Below are 21255 nucleotides of genomic sequence, written 5' to 3' on the forward strand. Positions count from 1 at the left end.
GTTAGTACAGAGCTTGATGTGGGGCTCGAACCCTGAACCGTGAGATCATGACTTGAGCTGAAGTCGGATGCTCAACAAGCTGAGCCACCCAGGTGCCCCCATGTATTTCTTTTAAATTCTGACCTCTTACTTCACAAAAAAAAAGGTATAAAGCATTGTTTTTCATAGGGAAATATCAAGGTTGGGTAAAGTTGCCTAAGAGAGAAGTTAACACTATCAGATCCCAGCTAGGGATCCTATTTTGAATGTGTTTGGATTTCATCAAATGCTTTTTGTGTCATTTGATACTACCATTTAGCCTGCTTAATGTTGAACAAGCCTCACATATTAGACTAAATCCACTTGATATGGTATATACTTCATGTTATGTTCTTCTTTATGTACATTGTTGGATTGAATTTTTTAATATGGTGAACTTTTATATCCATGAGAGGTACTAGTCTATAGTTTCCTATTTTTGTACTGTTTGTCTGGGTTTGATATCGAAGTAATACTGGCCTTATAAAATGAGTTGGAAAGTGTTCCCTGCTCCTCCATCTTTTTGAAGAGCTTATATAAAACTGATGTTGACTTTTAAAAATATTTGGTTGAACTCTCCAGCGAAACAATCTGGGCCTGGAGATTCTTTTTTGTAAACTTTGAGGGTTTTTTTTTTTTAAGTTTATTTATTTATTTTGAGAGAAACAGAGACAGTGCAAGTAGGGGGGCAGAGAGAGGGAAAAAGGGAGAGGATCCCAAGCAGATTCCATGCTGGTTGTGGGGCTTGAACTCAAAACCACAAGATCATGACCTAAGCCAAAATCAAGAGTCAGAAGCTTAACCGACAGAGCCACTCAGGCACCCCTCTTTTCCTTAAACTTTTAAATTATATATTCCATTTCTGTAGTGGGTAAAGGATGATGCAGATTATCTAGTTCATCCTGGTTGAGTTTTGGTATTTTATAGTTCTCCTTTCATATATATATGTATATATATATATTTTTTTTAGTACAGTTGCCACACAGTGTTTCAGGTGGACAGCTTAGTGATTTGCCAGGTTTATAGATTATGCTATATTTAGAAGTATAGCTACCATTTGTTCCATTATATTGCTATTACAATATCATTGACTATATTCTTTATGCTGTGCCTTTTATCCCCATGACTTATTCATTCTAAAACTGGAAGCTTGTATCTCCCACTCCCTTTTTTTTTTTTTTTTGGCTTTTTAAAGGGAGAGAGGAAGATACTCAATGAAAGGGCCACATATAATGTAAAGATCTGAGTAGTAATTTGATTTTACATTTACATTTATAGAATGTAAAGTATTTGATGCTCAGGATTTAACTTGTTAAACATTTTTTTAAGTTTATCCATTTATTTTGAGAGAGAGAGAAAAAGAGCACGTGTGAGTGCCCAAGTCGAGTAGGGGCAGACAGAGAGGGAGAGAGAATTCCAAGCAGGATCCACACTGTCAGCACAGAGCTTGATGGGGGGCTTGAACTCACAAACTAGGAGATCATGACCTGAGCCAAGATCAAAAGAGTTGGACACTCAACCGACTGAATTATCCAGGTGCCCCAGGAATTAACATGTTAAATGGACTTGTTAGTCATGAATCTAAACAACTGCAAATACAATATTGAGGGTTTGGTTTGCTTTTCTTTCTTCTACCCTAAATCTCTGATTTTCTAGGCCCTAGTTTTAAATTATTGAAAGTATTATGTTTTTTAAACAAAGTCTTCAGAATCTGATGTGTGTTTTATACTTCTAGCAAGCATATGTAATTCAACTAGTCACATTTTAAGTTCTGAATAGTCCTGGGTGGCTGGTAGCTACTATATAGGATGGTGCAGGTCTAATATATTTTAAATACTTAATAAATGCCAGATATTATTATTAAAAAAGAGCAGGAATTGAGAAACATGCTTTGCCTGGGTTTGGAGGGAGGAAGGTGAAGGAAGCGTTGGAGGCTTGGATCAAATAAAGACTTGACGGTCTTATCTGCCCGTTTCCTCCCTTTGCCTTGACATGCCTCACATGGCCATCTCATTTACAATCTCAGATTCTTAAACTCAAAGTAACTGTAGACATGGGCCCTCCTGGGCGAGATCTGAGTCCAGTTTATGGGTGACTTGAGAGGACAGGAATGTGCCTTCTCCATCTCCCGGGACTCATCTATCACCATCATCCCATCCCTGCTACCTCACACCTCACCACCCAGTGGACCACTTCATCCAGGCCTCTGCTTGTGTCACATCCAGAATTTCTACCTGTGGAGTTTCTCCAAAGAAGGTGTCTGGTTTCAACAGCCAGGCTGTGTTTTCAAATGGCAGTTCAGCACCTTTGAGAGTGCATCATGGCAAGAGTGATGGTATTAACTCCAGTGTTGGTACCAGAGGATGGCAGGAGATCAGATGCCTGGTGAGTTGGCCGCTCAGCAAAGGCTGTTGGGCAAGACCCTGCCTCTTAGCTATGTTTTTCCACTAAACCACTGCTAATTAATTAAACCACTGCTGTGTCAATAATCCTAGCATGCTGCCAGCCTCTTACCCTTGCATGGAAATATTCTTGGATATCCAAGCATGGATTCATGGGGAATGGGGTGCAGTGGGGGCTTCCGGTGGGGGGGGAATCTGGTGTCAACAGGCCATTTAGTGAGGGGCTTTGGTTGCTCTATGGTATTAGTAAATTTTATGCTGATTACATGTTAGATTACAATATTTTAGATATATAAAGTTAAATCTAATGTTATTAAAATTAATTTCTTTTTTAATTTTTTAAATTTTATTCTACATATGTGGCTTGTATATTTCCCTTAGGAACAATTGTGATTGGGTTCATGATTAGAAAACCACATTATGATTGGGGATCTTCACTCTACTGGCTTCCACCCTGCTCCAGCCTAAAAGGTTGATCTGAATTATCTACAGGGGAGCCCCTGGGTGGCTCAGTCAGTTAAGCATCCAACTTTGGCTCAGGTCATGATCTCATGACTCATGAGTTTGAGCCCCACATCAGGCTCTGTGCTAAAAGCCTGCTCAGAAATTGGAGCTCAGAGCCTGGAGCCTGCTTTGGATTCTGTCTCCCTCTCTCTCTGCCCATCCCCCACTTGGGCTCTGTCTCTCTCCCTCAAAATAAATAAACATTAAAAACAAAAAGAATTTGAATTGTCTAAAAAAAATAAATTATTGAAAGTAAATGATTCCATTGTGAAGACAGAAATTAAGTATTTCAAATAGGGGGTGCCTGGGTGGCTCATTTGGTTAAGCATCCAACTTTGGCTCAGGTCACTATCTCACGGTTCCATGAGTCCAAGTCCCAGTTGGGCTTTGTGCTGAGAGCTCAGTGCCTGGAGCTACTTTGGATTCTGTGTCTCCCTCTCTCTCTGCTTCTCCCCCTTTCACTCTCTCTCTGTCTCTCAAAAATAAATAAACATAAAAAATTTTTTAAAGTATTTCAAGTAGAGGAGACTTAATGTGAGGAACTGATTGCACAAATGACAAAAACTGAAAGAACAAAAAGACCATTATGATGTAGCCCAAAGATTAATACCTGCAAGAATTTTTCAGTCCCATTCAGGGCTGGAGTACAAAAGGGAAGACATCCATCCATTTTGCTTCAAATGGCCAGATTTCATTCTTACTCATTGTCATGTAATATTCCATTGTATATATGTACCACATCTTGATCTATTCATCAGTTGATGGACATTTAGGCTCTTTCCATGATTTGGCTATTGTTGAAAGTGCTGCTATGAACATTGAGGTACATGTGCCCCTATGCATCAGCATTTCTGTATCCCTTGGGTAGATCCCCAGCAGTGCTATTGCTGGGTCATAGGGGAGTTCTACTGATATTTTTTTGAGGAACCTCCACACTGTTTCCAGGGCAGTTGTGCCATTTTACATTCCCACCAACAGTGTAGGAGGGTGCCTGTTTCTCCACATCCTCACCAGCATCTATAGTCTCTTTATTTGTTCATTTTAGCCATTCTGACTGGTGTAAGGTGGTATCTCATGCTAAGCAAAATAAGTCAGGTAGAGAAGGACAGATGCCATATGTTTTCACTCATAGGTCTAACAGGAGAAACCTAACATGGGACCATGGGAAAATAAAAGCGGGGAGGGAAAGAGTTGGGGAGAGAGAATGAGGGGAATCATGAGAGACCTTTGAATCCTGAGAACAAACTGAGGGCTGAAGAGGTAGGGGGGAAGGGGTTGGGGAGGGATGGTCATGGAGAAGGGCACTTGTGGGGAAGAGTACTGGGTTTTTTATGGAAACCAACTTGGTAATAAACTATTAATAAAAAAATAAAGGGAAGATGTGATGCTACAAAATCCTTGGTGCAAGAGGAGCACATGTGGCTGGTTCTCAGGGTTCTGAGGGGGCTTCAGGGGAGCGAGATGCCTAAACATACTGGACACCTATTTGTCCATCAAGTGATAACTATAGAATGAGAGGGGCAACTAATCAGTGACATAGTAGAGCCACTTCAGGGAAGACCAATCCAGAAGAGCCACTTTTTAATGGACATATGCCTGAAATAGGGTCTTAGGGAAATCATAATAAAGGTATAGCTAGACAAGAGATCATTCAGCTGGAAATTGAAAGTGAATGCCTATGGCAACTTGAACTGAACGTCAGGAAGCTATGAATGTAGTACAGGGCTTAGCACATTTGTTGTATGGATAATTCAGTTTCCTTTGGGGACAATACCACAAACATGAACAGCAGGATAGTCATGCCTTCCAATGACTATGAGCATTTAAGAAAATACATATATTCATTTTATAAACCTTGTACACAGGAATGTTTCCTTTTACTTCATTGGACTATTTGGAAGAATCTCTTCTGTGTGGTCTTTATTTTAAAGAATGCAGTGGATAATTTAGTGCCTGCAGCAGCGATGTTGCAAATTACAGTAAATCAAATTCATGTCAGTTAAAATGCTCTTGAGAAAAGTTAATCAGGGAAAAATATAAAATTTTCTTTCCACTATAGTAAAAAAATTCATTTTTGTGCTTTATATGCTACTTAACGAAAAAGGGCAGTTTACACTGAAGAGTAGTAAAAGGTGTCTTTTACCTTGTTAAATTAAAGGTACTTGACCAAAGTACCACAGTACTCCCCCTTCTGAGGCAAAACAGAGAGAATCTTCAATTTGAATGTGTTCAGTTTTTGCCTTAAGAATCATCTTCTGGAAGCTCTGAGTGTACTTGTCATTACATTACACAGAACACCACTGTCAGTTTCTCTTGAATTGAAATCAAGTGCTGCTATCTGCTGATTGGAAATTAAAAGTGCATTTAGTGTATCTCAAAAACACCCATTAGTAACTCTATGCCTGTAGAAAACAGATTCTAAGGCAAGAATATTTTTAGTTTTGCCTACTGTAATAAGATACAACAACCTTCTATGATAAAGGACTTATGTGATTTTTCATTATAGAAATTTAAAACTATGTAATTGAATGTGATTTATGAGAATATCCAATTATCTATGAGCATCCAAATTTTCACACCTAAAATGGAACCCCAATCAACTGAGGGGCTGTTAAATGATTTGGAGAAGGAGAAATTTAATTCCATGACCTGGAAATCCATTCTTTTGTCTTTTTAGTCTCAATACGTTTCATAATGTCTGGTATACAGTAGGCACTCACATATTTCAATAGATAAGCAATCATCAATTAAATAGACTTTAATTTTTTTAAAGGGTCTAGGTACCTCACACAAAAATAAATAATACGTAATAGAGGAGAATAGTAGAGATTTCAATCAAAACAGAATAAGTGAAGAGATAAAACTCAAAAGAATAAAAAATAAGTTTGGGGGTGGTAAAACAACCATAGGTAAATCTATGGACTTGGTTTCACACGGACAGACTAAAAGCACAATGAATCATAAACACGTACAATTTAGCATGCTGGGACTTTTAAATTTACCTTTTTATTTTTATTTTATTTTTTTTAACCATTTTGCATTAGGAGCCTCACCCTCAGTTGAGTCAAGTATTGAGTAGGCTACTATTAATGACCCTTAATTCAGACTTTTGTTTTGTACTACAAAAACTGGAAACCATACGATACTGCTTAAATAATTATGGTTGAACCACGAACATAGCTGTTGGCAGAAATATTCTTTTCTAAGGTAAGTGCCCGAGAAACACGTTGGAGGAGAAGTATACACTGGATATGGTGGACTGTCCTGCAGGTTCCAAATGTCAGTTGCTAATTATTATTGCCCTCACTGCTCCTCGGGTACCCGCTGCATCCTTCCCCTACTGCCTGCTGGGCCTTGAGGTTGGCTACCCCAGAAACTGCTCCCCCTAGCACTGGCCTTGCTATCGCCAGACACAGGCTCAGCCTCTACTTGGAGTTTGGCCAACCTCATTCCTGGTACCATAGTTTTAGGTTTGCTATCACATGCCAGCCCTTCCCATTTCACTTCATCCCTTGTAGACAGAAAGAACAGGGAGCTCGGCGCTGTGTGACAGCCTGCGGCTGCAGTGACAACACCGCCCAGGCAGAGAGAGCTTCCCTGGTCTGGGGCAATAGCGTATCTCATTTGGATATGAGGCAGCCTGAGGGGTGGCAAGACAGCTGGAGGCATGCTGAAGTTATAATCCTTGACCGGTTCAATCTACATCTAGTTTGGAAAGAATTATAGACAAAACCTACCCAATTATGTTATCACAATTGTTTGATTCTATTTCCAAACTCATAAAAAGTCAGTGCTATTACGATTTTGGCTTTTTAATTTAAAATAGACTCAAAATGTAAGCATGTTGATGTTAGTCTTTGGCTGGTATGAAACATTCCTTTAAAGACAATATGTCCAGGAGCTAATTTAGGCACAAGCTGTTTCTATAGGTTTACCCTTGTATATATTCACTCTTGCATAATTATACTACTGTAGAAAAGAACTCAGAGTAAGCTCCCAAGAATAATATCCGAAACTGTGCTATAAATCTAACATGAGAAAGAAACTACCACTGCTTAGTGGATGCAGGGTTTCCTTTTGGGGTGATGAAAATGTTTTGGATTTAGATAAAGGTAGTGGTTGCACAACCTTGTGAATGTATTGAGTGCCAGTGACCTGCACTGAAGGTGTTAGTTTTAGGTCGTGTGAATTTCACCTCTATAAGAAAAAGAGTTAGAAAAAAAATGGGGTGGTGGGGGAGAAAAAAGTCACTACTATTCTCTCCACTACCACAGAGCACTAAACCTGAAAACTTGACTTTACTGCAACATCTACACCAGCACTGATGCCATTTCTGATTCAGGATCTTGACCTGGCAACCATGATGCTCTCTCTGAAAGCAAGATAGACATACCACAGCTTATGCCAGCAATATTGGAAACATCACAGAACTTGATCTTCATGTCTCAGATGTTTCTAATTGTCAACACCCAATATCAACACCCATGTCTGTATTCTAGCAGTAAAGGAGACTTGAGGAAGCAATGATCATAATATGGACGTTTACTAAAATATAGAAAGGCTATTCAAAAGAATAGGCAACCACAAAATGGCAAGTATTTAGTACCTGCTTCTTGCCATGTGGATGCTGTGGATACTGACTGAGAATTTGATAAAGTTCTAGAGAGAAGAGGTCTTGTACTTTTTACTTCCCAGATGATGCAGGCAAAAGCTTGGTTTTGCTACAGTAATAAATTTCTGCTTGGGGGAAAATCAGTATTTGGAGTATGTACTCAAATTATAGTATATACTCAGATCTGTCATTTGTTGTTAAAGTGGCCTGAATTCTTCTCCCAGGCATCATATTCCCATGAAGTATGATTAATCATTGACCCATCTGGACATAGGATCATGCTACCAAAGAGGGGACACCAGAGATGCCACCTTTGAAGTATCCACAGAATTAAATGGTTTATGTCTATAATAGTAAAGAGTTTTATGGTCACACAAAGTATGTGCATGTGTACGCACACACGCGTGAGTGTGTTTGTGTGTGTATGTGTGTGTAATCTAGCACATTGAGTTTGGGGACAGTGGTGATCTAGTCTGTACAAGTTAGGGCATCTACCATGTTCTTGCAGTTAGTAGGTGTATTTAGTGAATTTACCTACTCCTTTACAAACAGGTGGTAAATATCATTCCATAGATACTACCTTTATGTTGGCCAGAGAAAAGCAAAGTGGGTGATTTTATTTTGTAACAATTAATATTAGCATTAATGGGACAAAGATGAATATTAAAATCTAAGGAAGCCTTTTAGGGACAGCTTTAATGAGCACAGAGTTCAAGATGGAGAAGGTTGACCAGTGGACAGTCTACTTAGGTCCATATGCCCATCCTTAAGCTCAGAGGCTCCTGTAGGCATGTGTATCCTACACAAAGGCTTTCAGTGTCCTTGACTGTTGAAAGCAAATTAGAGGAACACATTATAGTATTCACTTCTGTCTTGTGTTTCCTGTTGTCTGGGCCCCCATTTACGGATAGAAGACTGATACAGAACCAAGTGGATGGACTACGATAAGATGCTGGGGAGAGTAATATAGGTGTGTTAGTAGCTAAATGGGCCAACCAAGTTCCATATTTCCTTCTTAAAGCAAGGAGTCCATAGAGGCAAATTTTTTTCTAAGAGCCTCAAGAATGTTAAGCCTGACACCTACAAATATAGTTGTGGGGCTGAGACCTTGAACCTTTTTCTTGCTTAATAAGCAAGAATATTATTCTTATTCTTATTCTTGCTTAATAAGCCATCACCTTTCACTCATTATGGAAATGAGTGACAGAAAGGCATCAGAGATTAATGCCCTTGATGACGCTTGGATAAGGACATAATCAATAAAAAGCTCTAAGATAATCTCAGTTAAAGAAACTAGAGAAATGGCCTGGCCACTTTGTATTGTGACACAAGACAATAAAATTTCAACAGCCCTAGGGTGGGACAGTATACTGCTGACTCTCCCAAGTAAAGTCAAACAATTGGTAGTCTAGATGGAGAAGACTAGAAAGGCAGGCATGGTCAAGTTCATGGCAGCATGACACTGATTGATCATACTGCCATTTACTCAATAATGAAGACCACATCAAGGACAGATGAATATATGTGAAACTATTTTATTCAGCTATCTCTAGTCTTCTGAAAACTTCAGAAGCCATGATTTATTCTGAGGTGATGTACTAGAGATTTGAAGGGTGACATGTACTAGCAATGAACAATTAGAGAACAAAAAGATTTTAAAGGGATATTTATATTAGCTCTGAAAAACAAAATACTTAGATTTATAAGTTTTTTTAATGTTTTTATTTATGTTCAAGAGACAGAGAGACAGCGTGAGCAGGGGAGGGTCAGAGAACGAGGGAGACACAGAAAATGAAGCAGGCTCCAGGCTCTGAGCCAGCTGTCAGCAGAGAGTCCGACACGGGGCTTGAACCCATGAACCGTGAGATCATGACCTGAGCCAAAGCCAGACGCTTAACCAACTGAGCCACCCAGGCGCCCCTGAAATGCTTAGATTTAAATCTAATAAAATATGTGCAGGATCTGTATGCTCAAAGCCACAAAACAGTGATAAAAGGAATCAAAGATGATATAACTAAACTGAGATATACAGACTGAAAGACTCAGTGTTTATCAAGATGTAAATTCTGAAATTGATTTGGAGATTTAACATAACACAATCAAAATCTCAGCAGGACTTGTCCATATGTTGATTTGAATATTTTTGCCCATTAATAGTGACAAGGACATCTACTTTACCAGCCAGATTATAAACTAACTCTCCTTCACTATATCCTCAGCAGTCACCACTCACAGGACAGCTATATATTATGCTAAATTACTGTGTCATCAGCTAAATTATTTCAAAGCATTAATAAAGTGTCCCATTCACAGGTACAAGAGGACTTACCAGGGTGCATTTTTGGTGCACCCTGACAAGATCTATACCCCGGACACTGAATCCACATGTAAGTTAACAGAGAAAGAGTTACTTGGACCTTGCTGTAAGGGACTGTATCAAGTCCTACCTATCTTACCACTGCTGTAAAGTGCCAGAGCTTTCAGTCTTGGGCTCATGCTTCCCACAACCAGAAGAGGTTGCTCATTGCCTGGAGCAGTCAATAAGGAGGTTAGTGAAGCTATCATTAGCCACAAAAGTTTCTGTCATCACTCATAACCTCCAAGAAATGAATATTAAGATGAACATTACAAATGGGCATCACCTCCTTGCATTAACCAGGACTTCCACTAGTTACATGTTCTTCTGGGGAAAATCCTTAAAACTCAGATTTCACCAGAGTTAACTAATGAGATTTGGATCTCAAGGTCATGGGTATACCCACCAAGTACTCTGGATAATAGGAACGGATCCCTCCTAGCCATTCTTAGTACTCTTAGAATCAGATTACCAGATCTACCTGGCTTCCCACTCATAATGCAACTCCTTTAATCTCTTCAGTTAGTGTTTTGAGATACTGATAGCAGTTTAGCCTACAGTCTCTAAACTCTTGCTATTCAAAGTGTGGTCCGTGGACCAGAAGCATCAATATCACCTGGAGACTTGTTAGAAATGCAGAACCTCAAACCCCACTTCAGACTTGCTGAATCAGAATCTGTGTTTTATCAAAATCCCTAGGTGACTATTGCGCATGTTGATGTTTGAGAAGTATTGATTACAAGGACTTATACTTTCCATTTGTTAAGTAAGTCTTTGTGAAAACATATCCTGACCCAATGGCAAAAATCAAGGTCAGCTGTGCACCACAGAATACAAGAATTGCCACAGAATTCCTGATGGTTCCTAATTGGTGATTGTTCTATTAGTTGCTTTTATTGATCACTGAAGGTTGATTCTGAGATGAAAGGGAGAGTTTTCTCCAAAATGAAGCACATTTCTACTCCAGAGTGAGAAAGGTTAGGCTTTATCAAACAAGTGTGCTTATCAAAAATGCTAGGCCATTTAATAAATTTTATGTTTGTTCAAACACAGAAACATTGGATGTTTCTATTCCTCCAAGTTTCAAGTACTGGACCAGAGTTAGGAGGAATCCCCACGCCAGAGGGTGGCAAATGGTGAAGCTCTGGACACACCACTAATTACATCTTCCACGGCAGAGTAACGTGGACTCGACTCAGCAGACCATTCCAGGGTGTGTCTTCCCTCTGGCTGCCACCATCCATGGTTTATTATAACATCAAACAGTGACCTGTATGGTGAGTTAGGCAATTGTAATTACGACTAAACTTGACTTCAAAATAACAAAATAATATTGAATTTTGTCTCCAGTGAGGTAATCATATGGTTTTTATCCTTTAATTTGTAGTATGATAAGTGACACAGATTTTTCAGATACTGAAACATCTTTGGATTCCTGGGAAGTGCCCCAATTGGTTCATGATATATAATTTTGTATGCACTATTATGTCAGTTTGCCCATATTTTACTGGAAAAATTTTCCTCTATGTTCATGAGTAAGGTTAGCGTATAAATTAATTTTTCATATTATGCATGACCAGGCTAAGCTTTGATATTTTATAAACTCTATGAAATGTATTAGGTGACTTGCATTCTTTTCTATTCTCTGAAAGTTTAAGATAGGAATCATCAGCTTCTTGATATTTTGATAAAACTCACCTTTTAAACCTTGTCTTTTGGTGAGCTGCAGTTATAATGACTAATTCCATTTCCTTAGTAGTTACTGGTTGATTTAAATTGCCAAAATCTCTTAGATGAATCATTTTTCTTCTACACTCAAAGTTTTTGTCATAAAATTAATGGTATTCTTACAATCAATTTTTATCTCTATTTATAGTTAGATCTTCTTGTTTTTATCTAAATACTATTCATTTGGGCCTTCCCTCCCCTTAATTAGTCCTTGCTAGTGGTTTCTTTGGATGTCTTTCTTTGATCAGCCTACAGAGGTTCCCTTGTGGTACAGCCTTCAGCTATTTGTGGTCACAAATAGGAAGGCTTCACCTACCTGAACAGTGTTTGCATATTTACTTCTTTATATTTTGCTTCATACTAAAGCTATCAAACCCATAGCTGTAGTAGTGCAGTTTTGCTACTCCTTTACCTTCTCCTTTTCTTCTGTATTTTCTCCTTTTGCCAGATTTCTTTTGTTGGTTACTACCTATAGTTTTAGTGTACAGATTCATTTTTGTGTGAGGTATCATTTTGAAAAAGGGCACCTGTTAAATTTGTTATTCATTATGCATTTACAGAATACACAGTTGTAGGTGCCTAGTATGTACTAGGCAATATTGGAAATGCTGGGAGTAAATAAGGAAAAGAAATAGTTCATTTCAAATCAGATGATTTTTACACTGTAATATAGTAAGATAAATGACATTCAGTTTCTCCAATTCTATTTCAGTTATGTAATCAGATGGGTTTTTAAAAAGTTTTTGGACAAATAATTAGATATTTTTATATAGTACTATAATTCTGTAACTGTTACATTTTGAGTCCCATAATGGAGAACATGAAAGTATAAAACCATGGCAAGAATACTATGGCCCTTTATATTTGAGTTAGCCTTTAAAATGTCCTGGCCTCATAAACAGTTTCCTCGAGGAAATTTTCACGATTTAAAATTTATTATAAACAGATGTCAACATTTCCATTCACAACTCCAAAACTCCCAACAGTATCTATGTAACAACTGTAGGAAGTGCATTTCTTGACTTTCAGAAAGTGATTTCTTAAATGAATGTAACAGTCAAATGGAAGTTTCTTGGGTTTATCTTCCTGGAATGAAAATTGCATATGTTTGCTCAAAAATCTCTAATTTAATAGAGTAAAAGATAGCTGTCACCATTCCCCAGTAAATATTACAGCTTTTGCAAAAAGATGAGGAAAAAGGCCTAAAGTTTTGCAAGAAAAATTGGCAATCTTGCACTAGAATGAAGAAATCTAGAAACACATTTCAATCTCCACTATAATGCAAGCTCACTGCTGAAAAACTTTAAAATTATAGTTGGACTGTATACAACTATGTAAAATATTGGCTGTAGAGAAGGCGTATTAATAAGAATGATAATAGTATACACCAATATTGTGTTTACTAAGTGACAAGCACTGTTCTGATGTATATAAACAGGTTAATTTCATGTTGTAAATTAAAAGCAAAACAAAACTGGCAATCTTGTCTTTTCCTGTTGAAATCCTATGGTTAGCAACCGCTAAAGAACTGTGAAGGCTCCAGAAAAAAAGTATGCAGTATGTCTAATTCTTTCCAAACATGTAAATAGAACAAAAGGGCAACTATATCAAAATGCCAGAATTAGGCAAACCAGCGGTGTGTTCTTTTTTTTTAACATGGATAAAATCCTTCACACCTCATGATAGACTTTGTTTTAAGCACTAGGCTTGGCTGTAAGAATATTCATCACTGGGGCCAGAAGTTTATGATAAAAAGTTCCTTCAGGAAAAGCCAAGTTTGCAAACGAGCTAACCCAGCCCTGATTACCTCTCTGTTAAAACTTCACGTTTAAAAAACAAACAAACAAACAAAAAAACCTTCATATGACATAGCAGTAGCAGTTGAAGACATAACTGAAACCGGTTTGCCGATTTTTGGCTTTCTCTCTGATTAGCCATTCACAAAGTGACAAGAACACTAGTAGTTTTTTCCTCAGTTCTTTACCCGTGGAGTTTGTTATGGAACTTGTTGGATTGGGGTGCCTGGTGGCTCAATCGGTTGAGCGTCTGACTTTAGCTCAGGTTATGATCTCGTGGTTCGTGGATTTGAGCCCCACGTTGGGCTCTGTGCTGACAGCTCAGAGCCTGGAGCCTGCCTCAGATTGTGTGTGTGTGTGTGTGTGTGTGTGTGTGTGTGTGTCTCTGCCCCTCCCCTGCTTGTGTTCTGTCTCTGTCTTTCAAAAATAAACATTAAAAAAAATTTTTTAAAAGAGGACTTGTTGGACTTAACAACAAAGGGATATGTAGTCATATCCCATTATTCAGGAATTAGATAGGAATTTGTCTTTGACTACATTTAGTTCTGACTTTTCACCTGGTACACAGGGTGATACTGGTTAAATTAAGACCTTTCCTACAGTTGCTTACATTGTAAAAAGTTATTCGAAAAGCACATTACTATAACCTTTCAAAAATCACACAACAGAAGATCTTCACTTATGCAGTAAATCAGTCATCTGTGGATGTTTGGACAATGAAAATCTACGATAACTCAAACCATACAAATTCCACCTCTTGCTTTCTCCATTAGAATATACACATTGGAGATTAAGTTCCAAACATTTCCTCTACTGAAGATAGTGAGACTTGGCTGTGAGCCACATAGCCACAACATTTTGAATGTTTATAGAACATTGACCCTTGATGATGGAAGAGATTCTAATATAAAATAAATTTTTTAAACATAAATTGACCCAATTAATTTTCAAAATAAGAGTTGATTCATGTTTTCAGTTTATTGCCACGCACAAAACATTTTATAAAATAATATGGTAGACTTCCGCTTCAACATCTTCATGTAAAAACTTCACAGTGCAAGAAAGTGATCACTATTAAGTATGGAGACATCTAAAGTCAGTCAGTAATTTAAGTATAGGGCAGAATATTTTTGCGATTCTTCCTAAACAATGTTGGCACATTTATTAAGTGCCCAGGTTATAAAACTCACTTAGTGTCCATTGCTTATCCTTCAGCATATTTTTATAGCTACATGGCATCACAATGAATGCTGGTAGACAAAACAGCCTAAGAATCTAAAAACTTTTCAGGGAGCACAATTTGAATTTGAAATTATCGAGGCAAATGCTACCCCCCAAATTTTTCTGTATGTAATTTTTTGTCCATTACCACATAAGTAGAAAAGCTGTTATACCTTAAAAAGAAGTTAAATGAAAACTTTTCCTTTTAAAACATCATTTCATAGCTAATAAATAGAGAAAAACTTTAATTTTGGGTAGGGGGACAGAAAGTGTTTCATAAGTAAAACATCAAGTTTATGTCAGTTGTACAAATGTCTTATTTAGGAAAGAGAGTACTTTGAGTCAAAGAATTCTAAAATATTTCATCATTACAAAAAAGGCGTAATTTAAAGCTAAAAAGTTATAACACTTTTAACGAATAAAAATCATCCACTAGTGTATCCTATTATTTTTCATAAAAGCCATAATTAAGGAACAATAGGTTAGGTAAAATCTCTTTTTCCAACATTTGGTCAAATGAGCTACAACGCCCTGGGCAAACCATACAGCCTGCGTCTCAGGACTGTCATCTCTCAAACGAAGGTCCTGGACGGACTGCCCTATTGCATCCCTTCCGATTTACAAATGTATATAGAATTGTTAAAACTTTTGAGAGTGAGGTGTTTCAGCCCAATGTATTTTCCAGATAAAAGTTCCCCATGTTTAAGCAGTAAAGCTGTTCTTTCAACATTTAAAATCTTACTTTAAATGTACTTTCACTACATTTCCCTGTCACCTTAGAAGATGAGGTATGACTAACAAGATCATCTAACTTCATGGTCCCCCAGACTTGGTGGCTGACAGTAACCAGCAGGTAGAGCTCAGGCCCTGCCTCCCATTCTGTGCAACTTTGAACCACCCTCTGAGTCTCCAACCAAGGATAATACCACCAGCTCTGTAACTGTTACAAAGCCCAAGAGAATTATCATCATATACCAAAGTATTGGTAAACTACAAATTGCCATATGAATGCAAAGAATTGTTAATAAGCCCTAGTTGAATTTTTCCTGATAACAGAATCTAGACATTTCTTATAATATGTTCGTGTCAATACTTGTCCATTTACGATTCTGATCCTTTGGTTACTTGACTGTTCTCATGTAGTCAATCTGTCTCCTACTTTTAATTGCACCAGGCCCCAGAGTGCTGGTCTCTCCTGGAGTCTGGAAGTCTGACCTTTCAATAAGTGAGAATCAAAACCTAACGACCTCTGTTACTTTAGCAAATGTGGTATCGTCACTCACTTGAAAAGAATGGTTTCCTAACTGGGCGAGGCTGCAGACTCGTCTGGGAAGCGTTTTAAAAATTGAGATTCCTGGGCTCCAGCCATAGACAGTCTGGCTCTGTATGTCTGGAGCAGGACCCAGAAAAACTCTGTCTCAAAGACAATCTCCATCATCTGTTGTTCAATTTTGGGGACTCACTGCTTGCCTTCAATTTCTTTTCTAGAATTTTAGCAGCTACTAGTTTGTTTTTAGTATAAAAACTTCCCCCTGCATTACTCACAAGCAGCACATCCAGAGGCGATTGCCTACAATCTTGGCTTAGTTCCACAGGCAACTTATTACAACCCTTTGCAGTGGAATTAAAAAATGATAAATCAACTTCAGAGTGAAGACAACGTAGGTAGATGCTGCAGGGTGGCAGCCACTACACTAACAGGGCCATTGTTTTCAGCTTCACTTACAGTCGGTCACGGGCCCCTCTGAAGACCGTCTTCTTACAGCTGTCATTACACACTAATGAAGGATGGCAGCACTCCAAAAAACAGAAGGATAGCTAACCAGCTAATCAGTATTATGAAGAAAATGTTTCTAGCAGACATGAATGAAAAGTACTTTGAAACACACACACACCTTTTCTGTAGAAACCCAAAGACTTCCATGCTTCTGAAGTCTACCATAAAGAGGAAAGTTGACCAAAACTACAGGTGTTTAAAAATATGTTCAATTAACTGTGAAAATATAAGTGTAAAATAGGTACAATTTCATCCTTTAGGAGCCTTGACAGACATAAATGGAAGTCACTTTCCATCTATTCTACCCAAAGAGTTAATTCTGAAAAGAACACATGAAATATTTGGTATAACGTGGTTCTGAACATCATTCCTTCCAAGTTTAACACAGAAGCCACAGCTGGATTTTCCAGGTGTCCCAAGCAGATCTAGGCACTGCGAAATGTCGTCATGTCTTTCGGTTCCCTGCTGGGGACACACCAGTCATCAGCCTCGTGGTTGGCGTTGTAGTGCTTCCAAGCGGCTTTGTTGTACACAGGGAGTCTTTCTATGGAGTCTGTGGACAGAGCCTGGAAGAAAAAGCAAGACCTAAAAGTCTGGTGCTTTTTTTTTTTTTTTAGAATCCACTATTTGAGGGGCGCCTGGGTGGCTCAGTAGGTTGGGTGTCCGACTTCGGCTCAGGTCATGATCTCACAGTTGGTGGGTTTGAGCCCCACATCGGGCTCTGTGCTGACAGCCTGCTCAGAGTCTGGAGCCTGTCTTCGAATTCTGTGTCTCCCTCTCTCTCTGACCCTCTCCCGCTCATGCTGTCTCTCTCTCTCTCAAAAATAAATAAAACATTAAAAAAAAAAAAGAATCCAGTATTTGAGAAAATATACGGCGGCAAAAAGGTCACTATAAATTAAGGAGTACTTTACTGGATTCTACTTTACTAATCATTGACACCATGTACATACATGGTGAAACAGTGTACATATTTGAAATGTGTTATTTACTAACTCTGTTGCTCTGCTTGGTGTGCACATTGCTTGAGTGTTTTGTTCGCAGTAATTGTCCAGCCAGCCTGGGAGTAGCTAGACTGAAATTTTACACGGGTAAAAGAGATACCTCTTCTAAGAACTTGGTTAATTGAAAAAATCAGTTAAGTGTAAGATGACATATGTACCTTAACATATAATTGTACAATCATTTAATGAAATATATTTCAATTATTTGTTTAAAAAATACTATTTTTTTCAGCAGTCATCCTAAAAACATTATTGATAAATACAAAACTTTGTCTAAAGCGTCTTGGCTTTTGCTTAAAAAAATTCTTAGCCTTGGGTCTGATCCTGTGTTGTCTTCTCCTACCATTAAAGCTTCCAATTTCAGTTATAGCATATGTGATTTCTGCATTGTGCATAATTCCATGTTTCTAACATATCATCACCAATAATTCACTGTTCTATTTCAGCTTCCTGTAAATCAGTGGAATTTGAGATAGACTATGTTCTTCCTGATCTTCTTCAAGTTAAGATATTTTCGTAGGATTTCAACCTTATGCCACAGGTTATTTCCCAAGATGTAGAAAATATTGAATAGGAAATTTCTTTCTGATAATGGTAAGGAAGGTCTTTGACATTGATATTAATGATTTTATAAAATTCCTGTCTTCTGTTTTTTTCCAAAGTGGAATTAAAAACCTTTCACCTATACATTCTCTTCCAAAATATGCCAGAACTGCCAGAACTCCTTATTCTTCTACAAGCTAGATCAAGAATGTTACATTTGGTAATAAAAAATGTTACCTTCACGTTGCCGTTTTAAAGGTACTCACAATTGAGCTGGTTTTTTAAAAAAGAAAAATTATTTTCATCTTGGAAGAACTTAACATTTTTGGATAAATTTATTTTTTCCAATATACAGTCTTCAGCATTTCCTATAAAATAGGTGCCATCTAGTGGCCAGACCAAGAAACTCGAGTCACTACATGAGCTGCAGTGGGCTGTTGGGGCTCAGCACTCTCTAACCCTGTAAAATACGCTGATCTCTGCATAAACATAAGGAACATCACAGGCCCTTGGGCTAACTGCTTCAGCTCCCCCAGGTGAGCTGTATGCCTGCCAGGAATCACCTGTGCTTGTTCCCAAATCTGTTATGCACTTCTGTCATTGCAATTACATAATTTAACCAAGTATTAAACTATTGCTTAAACAAAATGCAAAAAAAAGGGTGAGGGTAGGTTCTTTGAAAACTAAGATGAATGCTTTAGAAAGACTTATGAAGGAAAGTCACATAAAAATTGCCATCAATCCGAGTCAGAAGACATCTGTAAAGGACTACAGATAAATCAAAAGGATTATGCACTTGATTGTTTCTTTGTTTAAAGAAATCAAAACAGGGTCACCTCTGTGGCTCAGTCGATTTAGTGTCCGACTTTGGCTCAGGTCACGATCTCAAGGTTCGTGGGTTCAAGTCCCGCATCAGGCTCTGTGCTGACAGCTAGCTCAGAGCCTGGAGCCTGCTTCGGATTCTGTGTCTCCCTCTCTCTGACCCTCCCCTGCTCACGCTCTCTCTCTCTCTCAAAAATAAATAAAACATTTAAAAAAAATAATAATAAATAAATAAATAAATAAAACATTAAAAAAAAACCAAAACAGTGCATTATAAGTATAGCTTCTGCAAAAAGACCACTGAAACTTGAATCTGCAGACTTGTATTCAAAGAAAAGGCCCTGGTGGTACATCAAAAGATTGGTGGATCCAATGTCCGTTTAGGTGTTTTATTTTAAAATTAAATTTCTATGATATTTAACTTTTATGATTTCCCACTTCAACCTAACTTTTTTCTTCTAACAACCATAGTCCTGATCATTTTAGATGAGATTCTACATAAAAATCATATTCTTATATTTTAATAGCAATGAGGTAAAAGAAAATTCCATTACAGCTACATATCGGTATTTTTCTCATAACCAAAAGAAGTATTATTAAGTCAAAATAACTATACTATTACCTTAATGTAGATAACTGCATCTGTCCCATAGCCCTCCAGAGAATATAGCTTTAGGTCTCCTTGGAAGTACTGGGCATAAAGACGTGATATGGGCAATCCATAACCAAAACCAGCCTGTTTGATGAGAAAAATGAAATTCTATTCAGAAAGCCACACAGTAAAATACTTTTCTGGTTAAAATAAATGATTCTGAGCATCCCATGGCTAACAGAGCCTGCATCTAAGAGATCATTAATACCTAACTACTAATACTGATCCGGCTGAAGCCTGGTTGGGTACTACATTAGATGACTCCCCGCTGGTCATTTAAAACTCATTCTTTTTTTCTGTAGAATGATTCCTGTAGATCTAGAAGAGAAGCTTTTCTTCACTGCCATGCTCTACAGAACCCCAATACTGCTTTCGGCAATATCATATAAAACATGTTTTTTCTCTTAGGAACAAGAGTAGAAAAAGCTTTGTTGCAGCCTCAGAAATACATATATCTTTTGACTTCGTATGATGAATTTCCAGCCTGTGTTCTGAACCTGGATAGATCAATAATAGGTCCACTTTCCTACTCACTGACAAGTCATTTCCCTGCTTAAAATCCTACAAGCACCACTAACACCATGCTCTACCCACCATGCCCCACCCACTGCCTTGAGATGACATTCAAGCTTCTAAAAAGAGCTTTCAAGACCTGATCAGATCAGGTCTCGCCTCCCACTTTCCAGTCCAGCTGAACCAAATCCCCTGCCCTTAAGTTCCTCACTGCTGTGTCTCTGTTCATCCTGTTCCCGGTATCTGGAATGGCCTTCTTTACCTGAATACATCCTACAAATTCTTTAATGCAAATCAAAACATTTGGACAAATGTAAAAACAGTTTTTATCACCACGTCAGATGTTCAATGATATTCCATGTAACACTTCAGTTCAGAGCTTATGTGGATTTGAGAATCAGAATGCTATTAACAAATGCAGGCTCTGGCTTTACCTACCTCTACCATTTATTCCTTGACTTTTCTAACCAGAGTTTCTGTTTACCCCTCCAAATCAACAACCCATTCTCCACATCACTCCTTGCTCTGGGAGGATGGTATCCGTGGATTCCCCTGCCTCTGCCTCCAGTGGGTCCTGCCAATGGGGAAGTCAATAGGAGTTCAGAGGGAGTCAAGTCAGGGTATTTGTTCCTCTGCTTCCTTCCTGCTGAGGTGCTTCCCTTGGGGTTGGACCACTTGAGTGTAAGCAGCTGCTCTGTTACTGTCTCTTCTTCTGGGTTCTGCTAACTTCTTCTCGCTTGATTCAGGGTGGGGACAGCTCCACGCTGCCGGCCCTGGATCCCTGTACTATCCATGCCAATAGTTCTTTAATTTGTCTCTGTACATATGCCTTCCTTGCATTATAATTGGCATGAGTCATTTCTTTCCTTGGTGAGACCCTGACTGATGCATTAAGTGGTCCCATAAATGGCCTCAAGGAACCTGCACAAGCATGTCGCTCAGGATCCTGTGGTACCCGATCTACTTGATCACCTACCTCTACCGCAGCCACGCACAGGGACTCACAGGGCTTCCCCTATAAAGAGTTAATGGGGAAAGAGACCAGCATGGGCCTGGCGCACCCACGACCTATGCAGTTTGCGAGCACCAGACAAAGTGGTCCGCCCTTTCACCACGACCTTTCCCAGCGGCAAGCCTGAAAGGTAGGAGTGGAAATGAATCCTACCAGCAGGCAGAGGTGGAAGTGGTATGGCTACAGGGACTCACGGGCAGTGGCAAGCAGGCTGGCCCGCTGGTCAGGGACTTAGCAAGACCAACTGGGTAACTGATGAGAAGAAGGTCTGGAAGAGAGAAATGTGGATGGTTGT

At 38.6% G+C, this 21255-nt stretch overlaps 1 protein-coding gene across 2 annotated transcripts in view; it reads right to left on the reverse strand.

Moving 5' to 3' along the window:
- Positions 1-14375: 14375 nt before the first annotated feature.
- The window catches only part of PDK1 (pyruvate dehydrogenase kinase 1), a 32939-nt gene continuing 26059 nt past the window's right edge, over positions 14376-21255 (reverse strand). For both annotated transcript variants that reach the window (XM_029934376.1, XM_029934377.1), the window contains exons 10-11: positions 19406-19519; positions 14376-16980 (exon numbers count right to left, since the gene is read on the reverse strand). In XM_029934376.1, coding sequence (XP_029790236.1) covers positions 16840-16980; positions 19406-19519 — 255 coding nt within the window. In that variant the 3' untranslated portion in view covers positions 14376-16839. The remainder of the gene's footprint in view (positions 16981-19405; positions 19520-21255) is intronic.

The sequence above is a fragment of the Suricata suricatta genome, chromosome 3 (genome assembly GCF_006229205.1).
Source record: "Suricata suricatta isolate VVHF042 chromosome 3, meerkat_22Aug2017_6uvM2_HiC, whole genome shotgun sequence".
Lineage (NCBI taxonomy): Eukaryota > Metazoa > Chordata > Mammalia > Carnivora > Herpestidae > Suricata > Suricata suricatta.